This window comes from Somniosus microcephalus, chromosome 11 (assembly GCF_052327205.1).
Source record: "Somniosus microcephalus isolate GS21.2 chromosome 11, FLI_Smic_1.0, whole genome shotgun sequence".
NCBI lineage: Eukaryota > Metazoa > Chordata > Chondrichthyes > Squaliformes > Somniosidae > Somniosus > Somniosus microcephalus.
In genome coordinates this window covers 84,602,826-84,622,736 of record NC_140997.1, presented here as the reverse complement: position 1 = coordinate 84,622,736, position 19,911 = coordinate 84,602,826, and the positions used below count along the sequence as shown (strand labels likewise).

Below are 19,911 nucleotides of genomic sequence, written 5' to 3'. Positions count from 1 at the left end.
ACACAGGGTATACAGGCAGAGGATGAGCTTACTCAACATGACTGAGCATCAGTGCCAAAGGAGGCTCAGGCTATCGCGCCAGGTCATTGCAGACATTTGCACATTGCTTGAGCAAGACCTGCAGCCCGGAGGAGTGGGTGGACACTCCTTACCAGTGGCTGTCAAAGTCACCATCACCCTTAACTTCTTCGCCTCAGGCTCCTTCCAGGGATCTGCACCAGACATTTGCGGCATCTCGCAGTCAGCTGCCCACAGTTGCATCACACAGGTCACTGATGCCCTGTTTGACAAGCCAGTCAATTATATCAACTTTGCCACTGATGAAGCCAGTGTTACTGAGTGGACGCTTGGCTTTGCCACACTGGTTGGGTTCACACGGGTGCAGGGCATCATCGATTGCACACATGTGGCCATCAGGGCACCCCATAATAACCCTGGAGTCTTTGTCAACCACAAGGGCTTCCACTCCCTCAATGTGCAGCTGGTCTGCAACCATAGGAAGATCATCATTTATGTGTGTGCCAAATTCCCTGGCAGCTGCCCATGACTCTTTCGTCCTGCGCCAGTCCACCCTCCCTCAGCTCTTTGCTCCTCCAAACAGACTTTCTGACTGGCTGCTTGGAGACAAGGGCTGTCCACTGAGGACATGGCACATGACACCCTTGAGGAGACCAAGTTCTGAAGCCCAGGAGGGATATAATGAAAGCCACATCTCCACCAGATGTGTCATAGAGCAGACAATAGGCATGCTGAAAATGCGCTTCCGATGCTTTGACAGATCTGGAGGAGCCCTGCAGTGCACACCAGACAGGATCTCCAGAATCATCGTAGTCTGCTGTTCCCTGCACAACATAGCGCAGCAGCGAGGATTAGTGCTGCATGAGGAGAAAGGCACTGAATGCACAGCCTCTTCAGAGGAGGAGCAGGAGCAGGAGGAACCTGCAGTGCAGATTCCACCAGCACTCGAGCACATTGCTGCCCGGGAGACCAGGGCTGGGCTCATCATGGCCAGATTTTCTTAACTTTACGCAGTACACCCATATGGCTGCCACATGCTGCGCCAGGTTGGTACCGCCCCACAGCAACACCATAAAGCATCCCTTCAATGACCAAGCCATTCCTTTCACACTGACCACCATTGCTGGAGGTACCGTTAAGTCTCACTATTCACTGCAACTCACTAAGCCACTTCCAAAGGTGCGCACAAATGTGTCCAAGATGGGAAAGTGGTGAAAATAAAGATTTTATTGCTTGACAATACATTAACAGAAACATTAACATTGACTAAAACACCGAGTTGGCTACCTTTGTGAATCTACTTGTATGTCATCTTTCTCTTCTGCATACTTCTATGAGGTGCCACCCCTGTGGCTTCAGCAGAGGTAGAGGCAACCTGCTCACTTCCCTGCTGTGACTGCTTAGACACTCTTGGCGAACGTCCTTTGGGTTTTGGAGCCTGTGAAGGAGCTGCCAAAATCTGCTCCTCCTGCGACTGTGCAGGGGCAGACTCGGCCATCGCTGACTGAGGAAGCATCTGGGGTTCTGACTGAGGGGGTGCCAACGGGGGACAAGTGCAAGCGCTTTGAGACGAGCCCACATTTCTCTCTTCCCCTCTCACCGTCATCCCTCTCATGGGTCACCCGCACTTCCCTGCTAGCAAGGCGCTGGCGAGCACCTTGCTGCACATCAGTGAGGCCATGAGGACCCACGTCTCTCCTAGACAGGAGGTCTATGAGCCTCTGCCATCTATGCTCCATGGATAGCCATCTATTCTCCATAGATAGCATGTGCTCCTGTGAGTGGCGTATTAGCTGCCCCATGCAGGTGGCCATCCTATCCATTTAAGAGCCTACAGTCACCATCGCCTGTGACACAGTGGTGCTCATGTTGGAGATGGACTCCTCCATCCTCTGAACATTTGCAGACATCGCGCTCGCAAAACCTGCCAGAGCCCCTGCACTTCTTTTTGAACCTTCAACTGTTTGCAGCAATGAAAACCTCCAGTGCAGTAACTGCACATTCCTAGATGCACCTTCAAATACAATGTGGCCATGGCTCCTTTAAATCCCAGCTGAAAACACGTCATGGATGACATCATCAGACCCGCACCATTTAATAGGGCCGGGTAATACGCAAGGCGGGCTTAATAGGCCCCATTATCGCAAAGTCGATTTCTGCAGTGGGATGGAAGCAACAACGGGGTGGCCACGCCAACTGCCCGCACTCGACCCGCCCGGTTACAAAAAATCCCAGCCTATGCTGTGGTCGTCAGAGGGTTGGTAAGCTAATGTGTCTCTCTAGAGGGCATGCTGCATCTATTGGCCTGAGGTTGCAATGCAGCCTGTAATTATGAGGAATATTGGCAAGAATGTTATATTTTCAGGGTTCAGGGTTATTGTAGGCGATATGCTATTCTCACTCTGCTTCTTTTCTCTTCAGGAAAAGCTGGTCTACCATAGGAGGAGCAACCAGGCCCTTTCCCCAGGTCTTTATCTTGGTTATCTAAAGCTCTGCAGCTCAGTTGATCAAATCCGAATCCTTGTCCCTCAGAAGCTACCCAACATCCTGTGTCATATCAAGATCAGGAACAATCACAATGTCTCCAGGTAAAAGAGGGAAACAACAACAAACAGAATGATCTCTGGAGTTGTGAGAAGACACTCTGTAATATTGATCTAAATGTGCTGGTTATTAATTCTTCCATGTGCAGTAATGAGCCATACAGACCAGAGGTGCCAGTTTCAATCACAGTCTGTGTTGAGTTAGATGATCTCATCTAGGCAGCAATTGAGATGCTACAATGGCTTACAGTGCCCCTGAGCTGGGAAAGAAAAATCAGCTAGGGTGCCAGCTCCTGATCATTATCCAACGGTCCCTGCTGGAAAGTGTGTGTGCAGAAGTCAGTGGGGAGTCGACTGCGCTGGACTGTGAAGTCCTTTATTGGTTGACTGTCTCGCTGACATGCACTGACTAGGCTCACACATTAAGAATGGACATTTAGGTACCAGAGAGTATCTAGTGCCCATTGGACTATAGCCCAACAAGACTTAGCGCCTCGTGCAGCAACCACTAGGGAATTGTAGTAAAAACAGGTTTCACTTTTATGCTCACATTAGGAAGTGGAGTAAAATAAACCTAACTGAGCACAGCATCTTAACAAAACAGAACAGCTTCAAAATTGTTTTTTGATTCGCTCATTCATTCTCGATCCAGATAAAAGCTCAAACCAGGCAGAAAATAAAGTACAGTAACACACATCTAAACCTCTTAGTAAACCTCCCTACGTGTCACCGACACACTCCTCCTTATGGGTGACACACTCCTCCTTATGGGTGACGCACTCCTCCCTATGGGTGACACACTCCTCCCTAAGTGTGACACACTCCTCACTACGGGTGACACACTCCTCCCTGTGGGTGACACACTCCTCCCTACGGGTGACACACCCCTCCCTACATGTGACACACTCCTCCCTACGTGTGACACACTCCTCCCTACGGGTGACACACTCCTCCCTAAGTGTGACACACTCCTCCCTACAGTTCAGGTGACACACTCCTCCCTATGGGAGACACACTCCTCACTATGGGTGACACACTCCTCCCTAAGTGTGACACACTCCTCACTACGGGTGACACACTCCTCCCTATGGGTGGCACACACCTCCCTATGGGTGGCACACTCCTCCCTATGGGAGACACACTCCTCACTATGGGTGACACACTCCTCCCTAAGTGTGACACACTCCTCACTACGGGTGACACACTCCTCCCTGTGGGTGACACACTCCTCCCTACGTGTGACACACTCCTCCCTACGTGTGACACACAGCTCCCTACGGGTGACACACTCCTCCCTAAGTGTGACACACTCCTCCCTACAGTTCAGGTGACACACTCCTCCCTATGGGAGACACACTCCTCACGATGGGTGACACACTCCTCCCTAAGTGTGACACACTCCTCACTATGGGTGACACACTCCTCCCTATGGGTGGCACACTCCTCCCTACGGGTGGCACACTCCTCCCTACGGGTGGCACACTCCTCCCTACGTGTGACACACTCCTCCTTATGGGTGACACACTCCTCCCTATGGGTGACACACTCCTCCCTACGGGTGACACACCCCTCCCTACGTGTGAAACACTCCCCCCTACGGTGATAAGGTAGAGCATACATGGGCTGTGGTAGGAGATTAAATGGGTGGGTAGAGTTCATGATAGGGTAGAGTGTATGTGGGCTGTGGAAGGAGTAAGTTTAGTTGGTAAACAACCTTTCTTTGTCCCACAGTTTCTTATGCTCTTTTACCTATGTGTCAACTTATATGTATTTCACTTTCCAATAATTGTTTTAATAAGTATATCTGATATCTCCCTGCCCCCAGAGATGAGTGGGAGTGGCTCCAGAACCTGTCAGATTTGGATGAGTCCACTCTAACAGATCCGTCTGAGGGATGTTCCCAGAACCTCTTCCAGCAAGAACTCAGGGTAGCCATTCCAGAACTGATGAATCAGATCGGCATTCCACTGCAGCAGGTATAAAAGTGGCTCACGGCAAATGTGTTTTGCAATGGAATTTCACGTATGTCACAGTGCTGCAGCTAAGGGGCTGGATTGCTGTCAGCTTGGTTCCACAAGTAGTGCTGCCAATCCCATTGTGCATTCCCACAATAGGTAGCACTGAACAATGTGCTCATTTATTTATAGTTGTCTTGTTTTACACACTTTGTATAAAAATAATAAATTGCAGGACAACGGAGTATTACAGTTTAACACTTTTATTAAGCATTAGGTCTGTGATCTTACTCATAGCAGCACCAGTGGGTGAGCATGGCATTAGGACCCCTAGCCTGGGTCTTCAAAACAATAGTAGTCCTTACAGATGCCTGCAGGCCAATGACAACTCAGCATGTGATCACATATGAATATAACAGGTATTCCTTACAGATTCCTGCGGGCCAATGATAATTCAATATGCAAACGTTACATCCCCTTTCTTTTAAAAGAAAAATGTTATGCATTACTTTTAAACCTTTCTTCTACATAATGTTCTTGGTAGCATAAACATATAAGTAAACTCAGCATTTAACTAGCACTGAAAACATCTCAACGTTTCAATAATGATGTACAGTTTTTTTTAGGGCAGCGATCCACCTACACCCTTTGACAGTTCACAAGTCAAGGATAACTCTAGGCTTGACCTCTCATCCCGAACTTGTGTGGTATGAAACTGAGCATGCTCCTGAATCAGTCAACAATTCAGGTTCAGGTTTAGGTTCAGGTAAGTATGATGTGTTTTGTGTATTGCTCTGTTCATCACACTCTGTTGAACTGATCCTCTCGTCAGAATGACGGTGTTGTTCCTTGGTGTTCAGGAGGTGCCTGCGATTGCGGCGGTACACCTGTCCTTCTGGGGTGCGGACGTGATACGATTGCTCAGTGTCAGCTGGCTGGATGACGACTGCTGGCTTCCAGCAGTCATGCTCCTGGATTCTGACGGATTCGCCATTGTGCAGCGGTGGCAGTAGTCTAGCTGACCTGTCATAGTATCTCTTTTGGTGTTGCTGTCTCTGTACACGTTTTGCATGCACTTGCATGCAGCTGACGACCTCTGGCTGCAGCTGCTGGTTGGTGCTTGGAAGGATTGAACGAAGTCTGTGGCTCATCAACAGCTGTGCTGGTGACTTGAAGTTGTCAACCGGAGTGTTGCGGTACTCAAGGAGACTGATGTAGGGGTCTCTTTTGTCCGCTTTGGCTTTGTCCATGAGTGTTTTTGCAATCTGGACAGTTTTTTCAGCAAGGCCATTACTTTGAGGGTAATGTGGGCTTGATGTGACATGTGTGAAATCCCATGCCTTGGCAAACGACTCGAACTCTTTCGATTTGTATTGGGGGCCATTGTCTGAGACTAATGTCTCTACCTGGCAAAGGCTGCCTTTAGCTTGTGGATCACAGCTGCAGATGTGGTGCTGTGAAGCTTGTCCAGTTCAAAAAATCTGCTGTAGTAATCAACAGTCACTATGTAGTCCTCATTGTTCCATGTGAACAGATCCGTTGCCGTGACCTGCCAGGGTCTGTCTGGGATACGGTGAGGTATCATGGGCTCTTTGACATTTGATGGGCGACGTTCTAGACAAATTGAACATTTTCTGACAATGTCCTCAATGTGTTTGCACATTCTGGGCCAAAACATAATGTCACATGCTCTTTGTTTGCATTTTTCCATGCCCATATGTCCAGCATGAATTTTTGTCAACATCTCTTCTCTGAGACTGGTAGGAATTATGATTTTCTCCCCTTTGAAGACGATTCTATTGATTTGTGACAGTTCGTCTCTGTGGTTCTAGAATTCAGATATGCTCTGAGGGCATTTCCTCCTTTCCTCAGGCCATCCTTCATGTATGACTTTGCTCAGCAGTGTGAGTTGTGCATCTTTCTCTGTTCCTGTTCGGATCTCCTTCAGTTTTGAGTCACTCACAGGTAAGCTGTTGTACACCATGTGCACCTGCACATCCATGCCTTCACTGAGGCTGCTGTCTTGGTAGCTAAGAGACTTTCTGGAGAGCGTGTCTGCGCCAGGAATGTCTTTGCCTGGACGGTGAATGATTGTGAAGTCGTACTTCTGTAGCTGAAGGATCATTCTCTGTAGCCTTGTTGGGGCTGCGGCTAGTGGTTTCCTCATGATTGACTCGAGGGGTTTGTGGTCGGATTCCACAATGACTTGTCGGCCATAGACGTACTGGTGGAAACGCTTACATCCAAACAGAATTGCATATAGCTCTTTCTCGATTTGAGCATAGTTGATTTCATTGTCTGTGAGAGATCTGGAAGCATAGATGATAGGCTTTCCTTCTTGCAGTAATACTGCGCCTAGTCCATACTTTGACGCGTCCACTTGTAGTCTGAGCTCTTTGTTGGGGTCGAAGTAGGCAAGAACTGGCCCTGGTTCTCTGGTGATTAGGTCTTTCATTTTCTGAAATGCTGTGTCATGTTGTTTGTCCCACAGGAACTCATTGGATTGTTTAGCAACTGACGCACGGGTGCGTTGATTTCGGAGAGGCTCGGGGCAAACTTGGCTATGTAAGTTAACCATGCCTAGTACTGTCTCTAGCTCTGCGCAGTTCTTCGGCGGCTCCATCTTCTTGATGGCGGAGATTTTTTCTGGATCCGGCTTAATGCCATCAGTTGAGAGGCAATGCCCGAAATAACTGATCTCGGTGGATCCGATTATGCTTTTCTCGGGGTTGCGCCGGATACCTTTCTCCCGTGATCTTTGTAGCATCACCCAAAGGTTCCTGTCATGTTCCTCTCTATTCCTGCCATAGATGAGGATGTCATCTACGATTGCGACTACTCCATCGAGGCCTTCATAGGTTTCGTTGATCTTCCGCTGAAATTCATCCTGAGCTGAGATAAGACCAAATGGTAAACACAGAAATCGGTAGCGTCCAAATGGTGTGTTGAACGTTGTTAGCTTAGATGACTCTTCCGTGAGCTTGATAGTCCAGTATCCTGATCGTGTGTCCATTACACTGAAGTAACGTGCTCCCACTAGCTTGGGTGTGATGTCATCTAGCGTTGGTAGAGGGTAGTGAGGGCGTTTGAGAGCCTTGTTCAAATCTCTGGGGTCGAGACAGACTCTGAGCTTGCCTGTATGTGGTTTCTCAACCACTACTAACGCGTTGACCCACTCTGTCGGTTCTGTTTCCTGGACGATGATTTCTGTATTCTCCATGCTCTGCAGCTCCTCCTTCAGGCGACTATGTAGAGCAAGGGGTATCCTTATCGGTGGGCAAACCACAGGGGTTGCTGTTGGATCAAGGTGAATAGTGCATTCACCTGGGAATAGTCCGATTCCTTTGAAAACATCAGCAAACTCCTCCATGACTGTCTGCTTCTCAACTGGTGCTGTCAATGATAGCACTAGCTTGACGAGGTCCATGTCTAAACATGCCTTTAGACCTAGCACTGGAGGTGCTCGAGTGTCAACAAATGTAAAAGTCCAACATCATTTCATTTTCTTTGTACTTGCATTCTTGCATTTCATCACGCATGTGCCTTTCACAATGAGCTGCTCACCCCCATAGCTGGTCAGTCTGCGTGAGGTGGGCTGTAGCTCACACTCATCCTTCAAGCTGTGATACTCACTCAGAGGAGTTACATTAACCTGAGCTCCAGTGCCTAGTTTAAACTTAAGCTCTGTGCCCTGTTTTCCTATCTCAATATCTGCAAAGGCTTGCTCAGTCTCTGAAATCTGTTTTTTCTGTGACACAGAATCAATAAACAGTTCCTCTGCATTTGGCTCTCTATCTGGCATTTGGCTGTCACTCACTGTACTGCTTTTCAAAAAACAGTCCTGCAGACTTTAGCAAAGTGGTTCCGTTTACCACATTTAGCACATTGCCTTCCTTTGGCAGGGCAGTGCTCCTTTTCCCCATGCACCTTGTTTCCACAATATCCACAGTTTTTGAAGCGTTTTATGTCTGTGTCGCTCATTTTTAGAACTCTGTTCTTTCTGTTCTGAAACACACTCTCTGGGCAGTGTTCTTTGGTGTGTGTCTATTAACTGCGTGCACTGTCTGTTCACGTGAGCTGCTCGTGGCGCCAGTTATTGTTTTCAACTGTGCTTGGGCTATCTCGTGCGATCTAGCTATGTCCATAGCTTTGTCCAGCGTTAGCCCGGACCCAACATTCAAAAGTTTCTCTCTCACTTTAGCTGAATGTATTCCAAACATGATGCGGTCTCTGACCATCTCATCTTTATCTGCATATTCACAGTCTTTTACCAGTAGTTTTAACTCAGTCACGAACTGTTCAAACGACTCACTGGCTCCTTGTACTTTCTCCTGAAACTTGTACCTAGCGAATATCGTATTTGTCTTGGGCATCACATATAATTCAAAACGGTCAAAATAACTTTTCAGTACCTTTGCTTCATCCGCGGTGAGAGACCATGTATTAAAAATGTCTCTCCCTTTTTCCCCGATCCACAGGAGTAGGTAGCTGCATCTTTCTTCCTCCCCTTTGCTTTTCAGCGGACCCGAGAACATCAACTCCACGTGTTGCTTGAACTTGCGCCATTCTCCAGGTAAGTTCAAAGTTTCCCAATCCATTCGAGGCAAGGGAGCTCCAACGATGTCCATTTACAATCCCTATTCTGACACCATGTCTTGTTTTACGCACTTTGTATAAAAATAATAAATTGCAGGACAATGGAGTATTACAGTTTAACTCTTTTATTAAGCATTAGGTCTGTGATCTTACTCATAGCAGCACCAGTGGGTGAGCATGGCATTAGGACCCCTAGCCTGGGTCTTCAAAACAATAGTATTCCTTACAGATGCCTGCAGGCCAATGACAACTCAGCATGTGATCACATGTGAATATAACAGGTATTCCTTACAGATGCCTGCGGGCCAATGATAATTCTATATGCAAATGTTACAATAGTTGTACTAAATAGTTCAAGCTCAACCTGAACTTATTCCAGATTGTACAACACAGTGTAAAATGTAAATAGAATCATAGAAATTTAAGGCACATGAAGGAGGCTGAAAAATAACTATCCAGCCTAATCCCGCTTTCCAGCTCTTGGTCCGTAGCCTTGTAAAGTGCCTGATTTTACTGTATTATGTATGCTGAAATTTCTCTTGTAGTGATGAGAGTAACCAGTTATTGGACAAGTTAGTCAATTTAAAATATAGATATAATAATGCAAAGTGAACAAGCACTGAAACCACATTTCAGATCTGCTGATCACATGATGGCTGGTGTGAGAAACTGAAGAAATACCATTTTGAAACAGTAGGAGGTACTGCTCTGAGGTTGTGGCTGAAGTATATTGTTGTACAATGTAATGTGAGCTTTACTCTGTATCTAACCTGTGCTGTACCTGCTCTGGGAGTGTTTGGGACAGTGTAGAGGGAGCTTTACTCTGTATCTAACCCATGCTGTACCTGTCCTGGGAGTGTTTGATGGTACAGTATAGAGGGAGCTTTACTCTGTCTCTAACCCATGCTGTACCTGTCCTGGGAGTGTTTGATGGGATAGTATAGAGGGAGCTTTACTCTAAATCTAACCCATGCTGTACCTGCCCTGGGTAGCTGAAGTGGAATGTGTTCAATTCCCTAGCCCCAATAGCACTTACCCTGATTTACACAAAATTTATGTAGAATGCAATTAAAAACTGAATTTATTCTTTTAGACATCAATGCAATGTTAAGGTCATTCTTTTTCTGTCAGGGTGGCACATCCCATTCCATAACCTGTAGCCTACTCTAAACCTGGTACTTCACCCCGCATTCTGCCCTGCAACCTTTATCCTTTACACTGCCCTATGCCGAGCACCCTGCACTCTACCCTGTGATCTGCCCTGCACCACCAAGGCCAGCGCACCAGTATTTCTGCACAAAGTGATACAATAGTTGGTGTTCAGTGGGATTCAGTTGGATGTGAACATAATGACTTAAAAAGCCTCTTTTCCCCTTCAATTTGCAACTTTAGGCCAAAGAGTTCAGGCTGTACAGCCAAGAGGTGTTGGATTTTGCAGACAACCTGTCCTTCCTTCTGCTTCTGCCGCCATCTGATGACGTGTGCACAGCCCCCGGACAGAACAACCCCAGCCCCCGCTCAGGGTTCCTCACATTGCCACTGCAGATTTTTGAACTGGGTGAGTACAGATAGCTCCATCGTAGCCTTGTCAATGCGTAGCTTGTCAAAAATCTTTCTTGTTTTTTAAATAAGGGAGTCTCAGCTGAGCTGATGCTTAATAGTAGAAGTGGTATCGTATCTTATGGACCATAATGTCCAAGGATCAGGACTGCAGTCTGTGCTGAGGTATCTGATCACAGCTGTGACAGCAGGATGGATGTTACAGTTGACCTCACTGTCTCTGTCTAGGGAAGAGTAAATCAGCCAAGAATGCCACAGTCAAATCATGTCATTGTCTGGGCTCCTGCATGAAGAATGGCCATGTGAGGGAGGGCTGCCAGTACCTGTGGGATATTTCAGGAGAAGGAGAAGGAAACAAATTGGGAAGAAGTGCAAAAAATCAGAATGGGCCTCAGGAGGTGCAGCTTAGTGTCCCTGGTATGTCCTACCTACTGCAAATGGTGTAATGGACCACATTTGTGGGCCCTTTTTAAGTTTCTGATCAGGCCTGGATTGGGCAGTAGAAGCTCCATGCAAAGGTTAGAGCTTCATTTATTATGTAGAATTTTACAGCACAGAAACAGGCCATTCGGCTCAATAGGTCTATGCCAATGTCAATGCCTACACGCGCCTCCTCTCACCCTACTTCATCTTACCGTATCAGCAGATCCTTCTTTCCTTTCTCTCTCATGTACCTATTTATGTATTAAAAGGAGGCCATGGAAATCCCCAATCAGTTTCCCAGCTGGCAGATGTGTTGGATGCCAAGTCCAATGCGCACCCAGGAAGCCTTGCATCCAGGGTTGCTTGGAGTGGTATCTCCTGTGGGAGGTCATTTAAAGGCCACAAATCTAAGCATTTTTTGGTTGATTCTGGACACTTTTGAATAGTTTCTGTGTTTTTATTTCCTGCAGGCTCTTAGACCGTCATAAGCCTTTGTGTCAGTTGTTCCTAAATGTTTAGCTTTTGCCCCCAGCACCATTACTGATGCCAGTGTGTTTCCCAATGGCAATCCTGCAAGTTAAGAAGAAAAGAAGGACCTAGGGAGGGTTTCCAGGCAGCTCCAGCTGCCCAAGAGATGCTCACGACCTCCTGGGGGCACCAACATAAGTGAAATGACTTCTCTGTAACAGACATGGTGCTGGTGGAAGCTGTTCTTCCCAAAGGAAGTGGTACATGAGACCTCTGATGGCCTTATTACAATATGTGAATGCCTTATCAAATGTGATGCTGGATGGTTCTTGAGAAGCACCCCAATTACAGCATGTCATGCTTTATATGGTACTGTAAGAAAGAAGGCATGCCAGGGTGATTGGGAGCCAATGTTGCTGCACCCACCAACCATTTCTGCAGGCCCAGCAAAGACCTATTTTTTCAGGATACGGGACAGCGGAGAGACAGATGCAGAGCTGTGCCATCTGCGGCTTCCATGCAGCATGCGGGGGCATTAGTGGCCTGAAACTTGGCTCTACCTCCTAGCAGGCCTGCTGAAATACTCACCTGTGGGGATGGTATTGTGGAGGAGCACAGAGGGCAACCCAGCTCCTGTACCACTACCTCCACTTCATCAAACAGGGGCTCGGGTGCTGGTTTGCTTTGTCACTTGCCTGCAGACTCATGCCAACACCTAGGGTTCCTTGTCTCTTCCCATTCATTTTTGCCCCACTTCTTAATCCTCTGCTCCCAATGAATTTGTAATACCTTTAGAGCCCTTTAAAGGCTTTCTAAATTTTTGCCCCCTATTGTGACACCTCTCTTTAATTGTCTCAATCCCTGTCAATTTGACTTACAATTTTCCTCTCCCACCAAAAAAGCTTTCTCCTCTTTAGTCTGCATATGGTATTGAGAATAATTATGCAAATGAGCTTACAGCAAAGAATTGAGTGCTATCAACACTTGCCTTTTGGGGGTATTTGCACAATAGCTTAACTACGTATTTCGAATTGATTTAGATCCGAAGTTGGAAATTGGCACCCTGCATGCTGTGCTGAAACCCTGGGCATTCAGGGAGGAGAAGGGTCTCCCTTCAATGCAGTTTCCTGGACTCCATGCGGTTTCCTGGACTCCATGCGGTTAATGGACTCAATGTGGTCTCCGGGACTGGTTTTGATTGCCTGAGGGAGGGATCAGAGAGCAATTTTCCAGATTTATTTTCCCTTTTTGGCCCTGGCCTTTTCCCCCTGTATTTATGCCTCTCCCAGAAGATTACGGCTGCTGCTGGTGGTTAGAAAGTGTCTAGTCCTAATGCTCCAGCCATCATGGTGTGTGGGGAAGCTTGATGGACCAAATGGTTTTTCCCTGCCCTTCAACTTTGTCTGTTGATATGAGAGCAACAACAACAACAACTTGCATTTATATAGCGCCTTTTAATGTAGTAAAACATCCCAAGGCCCTTCACAGGAGCGTTATCAAACAAAATTTGACACCAAGCAACAAAAGGAAATATTAGAGCAGATGCTTAGTCAAAGAGGCAGGTTTTAAGAAGTGTCTTAAAGGAGGAAAGAGAGGCGCAGAGGTTTAGGGAGGGAATTCCAGAGCTTTGGGCCCTGGCAGCTGAAGGCACAGTGATGGAGCGATTAAAATCGGATGCTCAAGAGGCCAGAATTGGATGAGCGCAGATATCACAGAGGGTTGTAAGGCTGGAGGAGGTTACAGAGATAGGGAGGTGTGAGGCTATGAAGGGATTTAAAAACAAGGAAGAGAATTTTAAAATCGAGGCATTGCTTAACTGGGAGCCAATGTAGGTCAGCGAGCACACGGGTGATGGGTGAATGGGGCTTGGTGCAAGTTAGGACACGGGCAGCAGAGTTTTGGATTATCTCAAGTTTACAGAGGATGGAAGATGGGAGGCCAGTCAGGAGTGCATTGAAATAGTCAAGTCTAAAGGTAACAAAGGCATGGATGAGGGTTTCAGCAGCACATGAGCTGAGGCAAGGACGGAGTCAGGCGATTTTATGAGGTGGAAATAGGCAGTCTTAGTGATGGTGCAGCTACGTGGTCGGAAGCTCATCTCAAGGTCAAATACGACACCAAGGTTGCAAACAGTCTAGTTCAGCCTCAGACAGTTGCTAGGGAGAGGGATAAAGTTGATGGCTAGGGAGCGGAGTTTGTGGTGGGGACCGAAGCCATTGTCTTCGGTCTTCCCAATATTTAGTTGGAGGAAATTTCTGCTCATCCAGTACTGGATGTCGAACAAGCAGTCTGACAATTTAGAGACAGTGGAGTGGTCGAGAGCAGTTGTGGTGAGGTGGAGCTTGGAGTCGTCAGCGCACATGTGGAAACTGGTGCTGTGCTTTCAGATGATGTTGCCAAAGGGCAGCATATAGATAAGAAATAGGAGGGGGCCAAGGATAGATCCTTGGGGGACACCAGAGGTAACGGTGCGGGAGCAGGAAGAGAAGCCATTGCAGGTGATTCTCTGGCTGCGACTGGATAGATAAGAATAGAACCAGGCGAGGATAATGCCACCCAGCTGGACGACGGTGGAGAGGTGTTCAAGGAGGATGGTGTGGTCAACCGTGTGAAAGGCTGCAGACAGGTCGCGAAGGACGAGGTGGAATAGTTTACCACAGTCACAGTCACATCGGATGTTATTTAGAAACATAGAAAAATAGGAGCAGGAGTAGGCCATTCGGCCCTTCAAGCCTGCTCCGCCATTCAATATGATCATGGTTGATCCTCTATCTCAATACCATATTCCCGCTCTCTCCCCATACCCCTTGATGCCTTTTGTGTCTAGAAATCTATCTATCTCCTTCTTAAATATATTCAGTGACTTGGCCTCCACAGCCTTCTGTGGCAGAGAATTCCACAGGTTCACCACCCTCTGAGTGAAGAAATTTCTCCTCATCTCAGTCCTAAATGTCCTACCCCGTATCCTGAGACTGTGACCCCTCATTCTAGACCCCCCAGCCAGGGGAAACATCCTCCCTGCATCCAGTCTGTCTAGCCCTGTCAGAATTTTATACGTTTCAATGAGATCCCCTCTCATTCTTCTAAACTCTAGTGAATACAGGCCTCTCTCCTCATACGACAGTCCTGCCATCCCAGGAATCAGTCTGGTGAACCTTCGCTGCACTCCCTCTATGGCAAGTATATCCTTTCTTAGGTAAGGAGACCAAAACTGCACACAATACTCCAGTTGTGGTCTCACCAAGGCCCTGTACAACTGTGGTAAGACATCCTTGCTCCTGTACTCAAATCCTCTTGCAATGAAGGCCAACATAGCATTTGCCTTCCTAACTGCCTGCTGCACCTGCATGTTTGCTTTCAGTGACTGGTGTACAAAGACACCCAGGTCCCTTTGTACATCAGCATTTCCCAATCTATCACCATTTAAATAATACTCTGCCTTTCTGTTTTTCCTACTAAAGTGGATAACTTCGCATCTATCCACGTTATACTGCATCTGCCTTGAAGCCCCTTTGCATCCTCCTCACAACTCACAATCCCACCTAGTTTTGTGTCATGAGCAAACTTGGAAATATTACATTTGGTTCCCTCATCCAAATCGTTGATATATATGATATTATGGCAGAGCCACCAAAGGACTCAGATCGTTTGTATATAATTCCTTTAACAACATGTTAGCTACAGTCTGAGTCTGTATCTTTATTTATGCTGTTTAACTGTACAGAGCGTGGTTACTTTAACAGCGCGGCTAAAACGTGATGACGTCACGCCGTTCATCACGTGATTCCCCACTGGCGGGAAAATGTGATGACGTCATGACGTCAGCTACGGGACTGCAGGGGCAGTCCTTGTGGAGCCTCCAAAGAGAGCAGGCCTACATTCGATGTTATCCTACAGTTTCTTGTTAAAACCTGTTTGTTTCATTAAAGTTCGTTTTGTTTGATCGCCTGTGTAGAACTCAGGCCTAGAAATTCAGTTGGTTGCGCCAGCCGGTAGCGCCTTAGGAGGAGTAGATGTCGGGCACTAGGCGGCTAGCGGCCGGGTGCAGCGCGATCTGCGCCTCGCCCCAACTTCACTCAAGATTTAGCGGCGGTGCAAAGTCTTTGCGCGTGCTCAGCTGCGCGCGCAGATCATGACGTCATTTCCTCGTGCAACGCCCTTTGTGCACCCCCAACCGGAAATTCAGTCGCAACGCCCCATTGTGCACCTGGCGTCCCTAGCGACTGTTAGAGTGGAACGGTGCTCAGTCGATGCGGGACGCGGGGGGCGCAAATTAAAGGGCACTCCTCCTGCACTATAAAAGGCTGCCATTTCGCAGCACTCCTTCTTGAGAGACGGACCTTTGCAGAGAGACCAAGGTAGAGAGCTTTCTGTTTTGGCCCAACACTTGGACAGGTACTTGTGGCTTCAGGCCACAGCTTTCCACTTGTCTTTGCCTTCATTGACATCTCATTGTTTGCCAGCATATTATGGGGGCTGCAATGGGTGTAAATGCTGGCTTTCTCAATTACATCCAAAGGGCTCACAGACGCCGTGAGAGAGTGGCCAGCCCCAGGACAGTGACAGCGTAACACAAAGAATTCGACCCAACACAATCGTCGCTAAGCAAAAGGAAAAATACCTGTCATATTGGGCAGAAACAACAAAAACCCAAAGCAAACTCAATTGCTACTTGGCCCTAAACAGACAATACAACATGGCTGATTACCTGACCATGGTAAAGGATAGCAAACTGAGAAAAACTTTGACAATGCACAGACTTAGTGAACATAACCTGGCGATCGAAAAAGGTAGACACAGACAGACCCGGCTACCAAGAGAGGACAGGATATGCTCTCACTGCAGTCAGGGAGTGGTGGAGACAGAGATGCACTTCCTCACAGCTTGTAGAAAATATCAGGGCATAAGGGAGAATTTCTACCCAAAATTCACAAAAATATGCCCGGAATTCAGAAATTTGAATGACGACCAAAAACTCCCATACCTACTAGGGGAAGAGAGAAATTGCATAACACTAGCGGCACACTATGTTACAGCTTGCCATAAACAGAGGGACAACCAGTAAATATAAGAAAAGAGTATATATAAATTATATGAAAGTATATATTTATACACTCAGGGATATATCTGTTTATGCACTGTATGGATAGATCTGTATTTTTGTGAACAAACATGAATGTTTTCCGATGCTTTGGCAACATAAGATGTAACTTGTCATGCCAATAAAGCGATTTGAATTGAATTGAATTGAGTGGCAGCCCTGGCTAGACGGAGAGGGGGCAACAGGCATCGGGAAAGGAGGCCTTACCCACCCAGGGTATACCGCCAGCAGTTCTCCTATCTCAACATGTCTGACGAGCAGTGTGTTCGGAGGCTGCGATTCCGAAGGGAGGTGGTCACAGAGATCTGCCACCTGCTTGGCGGTGATCTCCAGTCACAGCTGAGGAGCAGGACGTCTCTGTCGGTGGCAGTGAAGGTGACGGTGGCTCTCAACTTCTATGCCACTGGCTCCTTCCAATCCGCTACTGGGGACATTTCCAACATCTCCCAGTTTGCCGTGCATTGCTGCATCTGCCAGGTGACCAATGCCCTTTTCAAAAGGAGACGTCCTTGCCAAGCAGCAACAGCGTGCAATGGGCTTTGCAGCATTCGCGGGCTTCCCCATGGTGCAGGGCGCCATTGACTGCAAGCATGTGGCTTTGCGGGCACCTCTGGAGAATGCCGAGGATTACCGCAACCGGAAGGGCTACCATTCGCTGAACGTCCAGCTGGTGTGTGACCACAGGCAGCTCATCCTAGCTGTCAATGCTCGCTTTCCAGGCAGCAGCCACAATGCCTTCACCCTGCGACAGACTTCTGTGGCAGACATGTTCCAGGCCCAGCCTCACCCACGAGGATGGCTTATCGGGGACAAAGGCTATCCTTTGTGTACCTGGCTGATGACCCCGCTCTGTGCGCCCAGCACCCCTGCTGAAGAGGGATACAACGATAGCCATCAAGCGACCAGGAACATCATCGAACAAACAATCGGCGTCCTGAAGCAACGGTTCCGCTGTCTGGATCGTTCCGGTGGAGCCCTACAATATTCGCCGGAGCGAGTCTCCCATTTCGTGGTCGTTTGCTGCATGCTGCACAACCTGGCTATCCGCAGGACTCAGCCACTGCCACCAGAGATTGGAGGACCACCTGAGGAGGAGGAGGAGGAGGAGGACCAGCACAGGAGGGAGGCAGAAAGTGCAAGGGCCGCCCGTCGTCGGCTTATTGAACGTCGGTTCTAGGCCCCCTCTCAGGGAATGGCTTGTGCCAATGTCAGCAGATGAATGTAGCCGCTCCACAAGCCCTCAGCCGAGCAGGGCAACCAGGACTTAACCAAAAAACCATGCACAGTGCAATTTAACAACAATAATTTATTGCAAACCTCTGCCCTTCCCACATTACATCCTCATGTGGAGAAGCCCCCTCCAAAAACACAAAACTACCAGTCTCGGCCTTACAAAAAGAAAGAAAGACACCAGTCTCAGCCTTACAAAAACACAACTGCACCAGTCTCGGCCTTACAAAAAGAAAGAAAGACACCAGTCTCGGCCTTACAAAAACACAACTGCACCAGTCTCGGCCTTACAAAAAGAAAGAAAGACACCAGTCTCGGCCTTACAAAAACACAACTGCACCAATCTCGGCCTTACAAAAAGCACCAGGCATTTGTGCATACCTTCTACTTTTTGCCCTGCGAGGGCGATGCCTTTCGCATCCTTGCCTGGCCCCTGCCCGCCCTGCAGCTCCTCCTCAATGGGAGCCCAGTGGCTGCAGCAAGGCTGGGGGAAGGCTGCTGAGGGGCAGATGGCGAGACGGCAGATGCCCTTGGGGGTTGGCCTGCACCAGCTCTGGCCTTGGAGTGGCCGGCTGCTGACTGCTCCAACTCTGGCTGGGCGGCAGCAGTCTGTCCAGCGGCTCGTGGCAGCTGCAATGGCGGAGTGGCAGTGTCGGCTGCAGGAATGGTGCCAACCTGGCAGATCGCAGGTGCTCGCTGGTCGCCTGACACATTGGCACTCGCACGGGCCAGCACTGCAGCATGCGCAGCAAACAGCTGAAGAACAGGCTGCTGGGCTGCTGCTGCGCGGCGAGTGCCCTGGCGATGCCTGGCTGATCCAGCGAGGGTGGCAGCAGTTAGTGCCCGTGTGGGCCTGGTCTGTGTCTGCATGACAACAGCCAGTGAATGGACGGCACGACTGAGCACTTGGCTCGACGCCGCCAGTGCTGCCGCGAAGTCCTGTAGACTCCTGGCCTGTGCTGCTCCAAATTGCTGCACACTCCTTGACAAAGACTCAATGGAGTCAGGCATCCTTGCCACTGCAGCCATGAGCTCATTGTGCCTGCGCTCAGCCTGGACGGCCATTTTGTCCAGGAGCCGCACCTCCTCTGCGCTGACCGTCGCAGGACTGGAGGCCGCACTCACCCTCTGGGGAGAAGTCCGCGGAGCTTCCCCACCCCTCCCGCGTTGCTGCAGGCTGCTGGGCCCCAGAGCTTCACTCTCCTCCGACCCTTCCCCCCGGCTCCCCTCCAGGGAAGACGTGTCCCCTACATCGCCATGGGCTGGCGCGGCTGAGGGTGGCACTGATGGGCCGGCTTCCTCTTCCTCCTCCTCATATTCCGAAGCGCTGACAGTGGCAGCTTGAGGGCCCGCCTCCTCACCTGGCGATTCACCATCTGAAAGCAGGAAGGCACAAGAGTAGCTTTAGAGTGAGGACAGGGCGGCAGCGAGGGAGGCATGAGTGGTGCCATTCACTGCATTGGTCGGACAGTGGCAAAGGATGCTGATCTGAGGCGCAAGTAGAATGAGCGAGGTCAAAAAGGTGATGCCCTTACCATTGGTGCCCAGAACAGGGTCGGCATCTCCACTGGCGACGGATCCAATCAGCCGGCCTGCCATAATGCGCTCCACACGCTGGTCGAGGTCGGAGAGCTCTTTTACGTCAGGACGGCCTCCCCCGGTGTCAATTCATTTCCGCCGGTTGTGCGCCACCTTGGCCTGCAAGAGAAAGGACGGCCTCTAAGTACAGTGTGAAGCCCTGATCTTGTCTGCACTGCCTCCCATGGTGGACTGGCCCTGACAGTGTGAAGCCCTGATCTTGTCTGCAATGCCTCCCATGGTGGACTGGCCCTGACAGTGTGAAGCCCTGATCTTGTCTGCAATGCCTCCCATGGTCGAATAGCTTGTACAGTGTGTAAAGTGCTGAATGTGCAAGTGATTTTCATGACAGTCCCATAGCTGCTGGATGAGGGCTGGCCATTAGGGCTTTCAGGTCCCTTTGCCCATAAAGTGAGGTGCACATGCAGGGATGAGGAGG

General features: G+C 48.8%; 1 protein-coding gene across 1 annotated transcript in view; it reads left to right on the top strand.

Annotated features, from left to right (window-relative positions):
• ankfn1b (ankyrin repeat and fibronectin type III domain containing 1b) overlaps positions 1-19,911 on the top strand; it is a 242,534-nt gene that overhangs the window by 101,499 nt on the left and 121,124 nt on the right. The window contains exons 12-14 of the mRNA XM_086000915.1: positions 2,440-2,606; positions 4,387-4,537; positions 10,505-10,670. Of these exons, the coding sequence (XP_085857041.1) occupies positions 2,440-2,606; positions 4,387-4,537; positions 10,505-10,670 (484 nt within the window). The remainder of the gene's footprint in view (positions 1-2,439; positions 2,607-4,386; positions 4,538-10,504; positions 10,671-19,911) is intronic.